Consider the following 4,458-nt stretch of genomic DNA (forward strand, 5'->3'; position numbering starts at 1 on the left):
TTTTTTTTCTATCTTTTTTGTATTTAGGACAGGGTCTACAGGGTCTCACTACATAGACTCAACTTGTAGTGATTCTTGTTTTCAGCCTCCTAAGTGCTGGGATTACAGGTGTGTGTCACCATTCCTAGTCTCCATCACTGTCTGTAGCGTGCCCTGCAGGTGGGACTAGCACGGTAAGCAAGGGGATTGAACTCCCGTCCCCTGTGTCTAACTAGGCATATGCTTTTATCTGCTATCCTAAAGTTGAGAAAGATTTTTTTGGTGGGGGGGGGGGCTGGCTCAGGCTGCCATAATGGTGGGTCTGGAAAGGCATAGGGAGCTGGGGATCGAACCTCGTTCCCCTGCACCAGTCTGGGTTTGCTTCAGCAGGAACATAGATAACTGAGCTAACCTGCAAGCTCCAAAAATAGGCTTTTAAAACAAGATAACAGGACTGTCAAGAAAAAAAAAAAAAAAAGAATGGAACTTCATAGGTCTAATTGGTGTGTTGTAAATCTCAACAGTGCACCTGGGTTGTAAGTCTGAACAGTTAGTTGTTATACAGGAAATATCTGTAATTATATTTTCTGTGAGCTCACTCGGCACCTCACTGATTATTTTTACAATCTTCCCTGCTTTTCTTTCAAGTAACTTGGCTGAGTGGCTTTTGCTTTCCTCTCTTTAAGTGGCCCATGGATTGATTTTGAGGGACTTGGGAGTTTTGGGGGCATTTTGTTGCCTTATCTTCTCATGTTTATTGTTTTTTGTTAGATTTATGCTTAGGTATCTGGTCTCTTACTGTGGAAGGACTTTTTTACTACTACAGAGATCTCTTTAGTCAGTCTGGGAGTGATGCACTTAGGGAGTGGTTAACCATAGTCCTTTGCCTTTGTCACAAGATCTGATCAGCTCTATTAGTATGGTAGAGGAATGTGTTGAGTAGTTGGCCTAACACTCAGTGCTTTGTGAATGTTCAGTATTTGTACTGTCACAAAAGTATTCCAGATACTGTCATAGAGAAAACATCTATTAATACCAGCAATTGTGTGACCCTGGCAATATCAAGTATTTCAGCAGCAGTAATATTGTTCAAGACAAACTGGATACTGGCACTTCATAAGAACCAATAATGTAGGGCCCTTAAACTTAGAAATCTATAGTATTATCTGGTTACGTTTCGCATTGCTGAGGCAAAATGCCTGACACAAGTTAAAGGAGGAAAGGTTTGTTTAGTTCACAGTTCATAGAAGGTTTCAATTCAGACTTCGCTGGCTTAAAGGAAGGCAGGGGGGCATGGCAGAGGGGCATCACAGGCAAGAAATAGTCCTTGGTTTTATTTATTTATTTTTGTTTGTCTTTGTGGTACCAGGGATTGAACTCAGGACCTTGCCCTTGCCAGGCAAGCTCTTACTCTACTGAGCTATCTCCTCAGATTTCTAGTAATCTGCTCCCCTTCTTCTTTTTATTTTTTTTAAAGCAATTTATTTTCCAATGTCTGGAGTCTAGATCTTAGAAACAAGACTTGTCTTGCTGCTTATCACTCATCTGCCATTTTCTTTTCCATGAATTTCTTAAGGTGCTCTTTGTCATGGAAATACCTCATTTCTGCATCAGTTTTGAAGATAGTTTTGCAGGATACATAATTCTGTGTTGGGGGGCTGGGGAGATGGCTCAGTAGAATAAGCACTTGCCTGGCAAGCACAAGGGCCTGAGTTCAATCCCTGGTTCCGCAAAAAAAAAAAAAAAAAAAAAAACAAAAAAAAAACATAATTCTGTGTTGGAAATTGTTTTCTTTTTTGCCTTAATCTACTTTACTTGGAGGCTTCCTGTCCTGTAAGATAATGCATTATTTTCTTTACTTAGACTCTTCAACTAACATGTCATTTGCATTTTCTTAGAACTCAAGGTGCATGTATTGTGTTCATTTTATTCATATTCTTGTTCAATTTAATGATTTTATGTTTATATGGTTATGGCATTGTTGCATTTAAATATACTTAATAAAATATTGTAATTTAGAAATAATCTGCCTGTGTGGCACTAATATTTCTTTTATTATATGATTTATTAAAAAGTATTTAATGTAATTCATTATGCAAATTATATAGAGAAATCCCATGTTAGGTAAGTGGAAAATAGAGCTACCTTTCAAAAATAAATTATTACTTTTTCGTTTTCATTTTTGGAAGAAATGAATTATTTTAAACTTAGCAGTCAAGTAATTTTTTGAGTAATTTTTCATATATATATAATAGAATTGATACAAGGTCACTCAAATACTTGCATGAGTGTTTGATCTTGTATCAGTGATATTACGTGTACATGAATTGATGTATATATCATTCTTAAACGAGCATGGAAAAACTGACTGCTTTGAAGATTGGTCAGTCTGTTGTGTTAAGCAGTTTTTCCTAAGAATTCTTTTGATTTTAGCCCATTGTTTTTTGGTCACATCATAAAATATTCTAAGTTTTTTTCTGTCTGTGAGGCATTTATCAATTCTTTCTATAGCACAGATTTGTACAAAGTGTTTTATAGAAGTTGGCAATTATTCATAGTAAATATATTCTTTCTGGATACAAGTTAAAGCCATGGTTCTGGGAATCGCTTCGACAAACCTTTTTTGTTGTTTTATTCTTTTAGGACTTTGCTGCTGAATTGGTTATTGTTGGACTAGCTTTACTTCTTCTACAGACACCAGCAAGTCAGCAGAAACCAATCTTGAATCTAGGTAAATAAAAATACATAGCATAAAATTAAATATAACACAGATTTTGGCAGGAGTGGCTTCAACCACCTATCCTGATGTCCTGTGTACTTTGTGTTTCTGTTCTAGAATTTTCTAATCGTTACTAGAGTTTTATTTTAAAATTTTTTGGTGGAACTGGGGATTGAACTCAAGAATAACTTTTTTTTTTAATCTAAGGTATTATCTTATACAAGGTTCCATATACCAGAATTTGCAGTACTGCTTATATACTTGTCAGGTTATAATATATAAAAAGCAATAATATTACATTAATGTCACCTATCTTTGCTTGGCCCATGACAATCTGTGTAGTAGTGGGCATCGATCTGAATTACATTTTGTAATACCATGGTATGTTGATATACTCTCTTCTTCATTTTTACAGAGTGCTTGAGATAAATACCTAGTATATAGGTCATTTTTCCAGTCATTTTAATTCATCATGATTTTGAGGTCAAATTGTTCTTTCATGTATGATATGCCTGGAAACAGCTTTTACAGAGATCTTTGGCATTCAGAGTTTGAGCACCACTCTGCTTTTCTCCTAACAGCCTTAAGGCACTTGTGCCCTTTTTCTCAATCCTTATCAGTCCCTTGCTTTTTTCCTCTATAGAAGCACACATGGGATCTTCCTAGGTACAGGTTACCAGTTTTGCTATTTATGACTGCCATATTTTATTATTTCATGAAAGTTTTATTGAATTTGTAGCTTCATGGAAACTATGATGATCTTATCTTAGAACATTTCTGTCATCCTCCTAAAATTTCTTGTGCCTATTTTTGTTAGTTTTTATTCCCACTCTTAGTCCAAGATAAAACACTAACCTGCCTTTTGTCTTTGTAGATCTGTCTTTTCTGGACTTCTCTGTAAATGGATTATATTGTTTTTGATAAAAAATTCCAAAGCTTTAGAGAAACTACATTTCTGAAGCCACACAACAATCCTGTGGCTCATATATATGTAATAGAATTGATACAAGGCCACTCAAATACTTACATGAATGTTTGATCTTGTATCAGTTGTATTACGTATACATGAATTGATGTATATATCAATCTTAAATGAGCATTTGTTTTGAATTTGCCTTCATTAGGTGAATTAACCATATTAAAAACTAATGTTGAAAGGCAAGGAAAAACTATTTGGTTTATTAGGAATGGATATTCAAACAAATAGGCTAGCCAAGAGAATAATAATAGTTTCAAGTTTTTAAATTGCACAGTGTTAATATCATATATGCTTTATAATTATTGACACTGGCCTTGATTAAAAATAATTAAGGCTATAAAAAGCAATGACATGATTTCCCCTTTTGTTAAAGACAGTGATTTTCATAATATCTCAGAGGCAATTATGCATTAACACCAATATTTAGAAAAAAAGGTAAGTTAGTATTCTTATAGTAACAACCGTTTATATTTCAGATAATGGTAAGGTTTAACTTAGGAATGATTTTAAAATTAAACAGTGAAAACCCATAAAGGTGATTTAAGGCTTGTAGAATTTGTCTGTGTTTATTGGGAAATCATTTGACTCGTTTGATAATGTAGCTCTGAGGCTATAAGTAACAGCTAGTCAGAAAGTCAAGGTTTATTCAGTAACCTCAAAAATACTGTGAAAGAAGTATGTGTGTGTGTGTGTGTGTGTGTGTGTGTGTGTTAATGCATTCAGCTAATTTTTATCTGGGAAGTTGTACATGCAGTTAAGTTATTGTACATTTGTATATGTG

At 34.6% G+C, this 4,458-nt stretch overlaps 1 protein-coding gene across 6 annotated transcripts in view; it reads left to right on the forward strand.

Moving 5' to 3' along the window:
- The window catches only part of Focad (focadhesin), a 379,256-nt gene that overhangs the window by 114,792 nt on the left and 260,006 nt on the right, over positions 1-4,458 (forward strand). For all 6 annotated transcript variants that reach the window (XM_004631729.2, XM_023715838.1, XM_023715836.1 and 3 more), the window contains one exon: positions 2,623-2,710. In XM_004631729.2, the coding sequence (XP_004631786.1) occupies positions 2,623-2,710 (88 nt within the window). The remainder of the gene's footprint in view (positions 1-2,622; positions 2,711-4,458) is intronic.

This window comes from Octodon degus, unplaced genomic scaffold, assembly GCF_000260255.1.
Source record: "Octodon degus isolate 3935 unplaced genomic scaffold, OctDeg1.0 scaffold00044, whole genome shotgun sequence".
Classification (NCBI taxonomy): Eukaryota; Metazoa; Chordata; class Mammalia; order Rodentia; family Octodontidae; genus Octodon; species Octodon degus.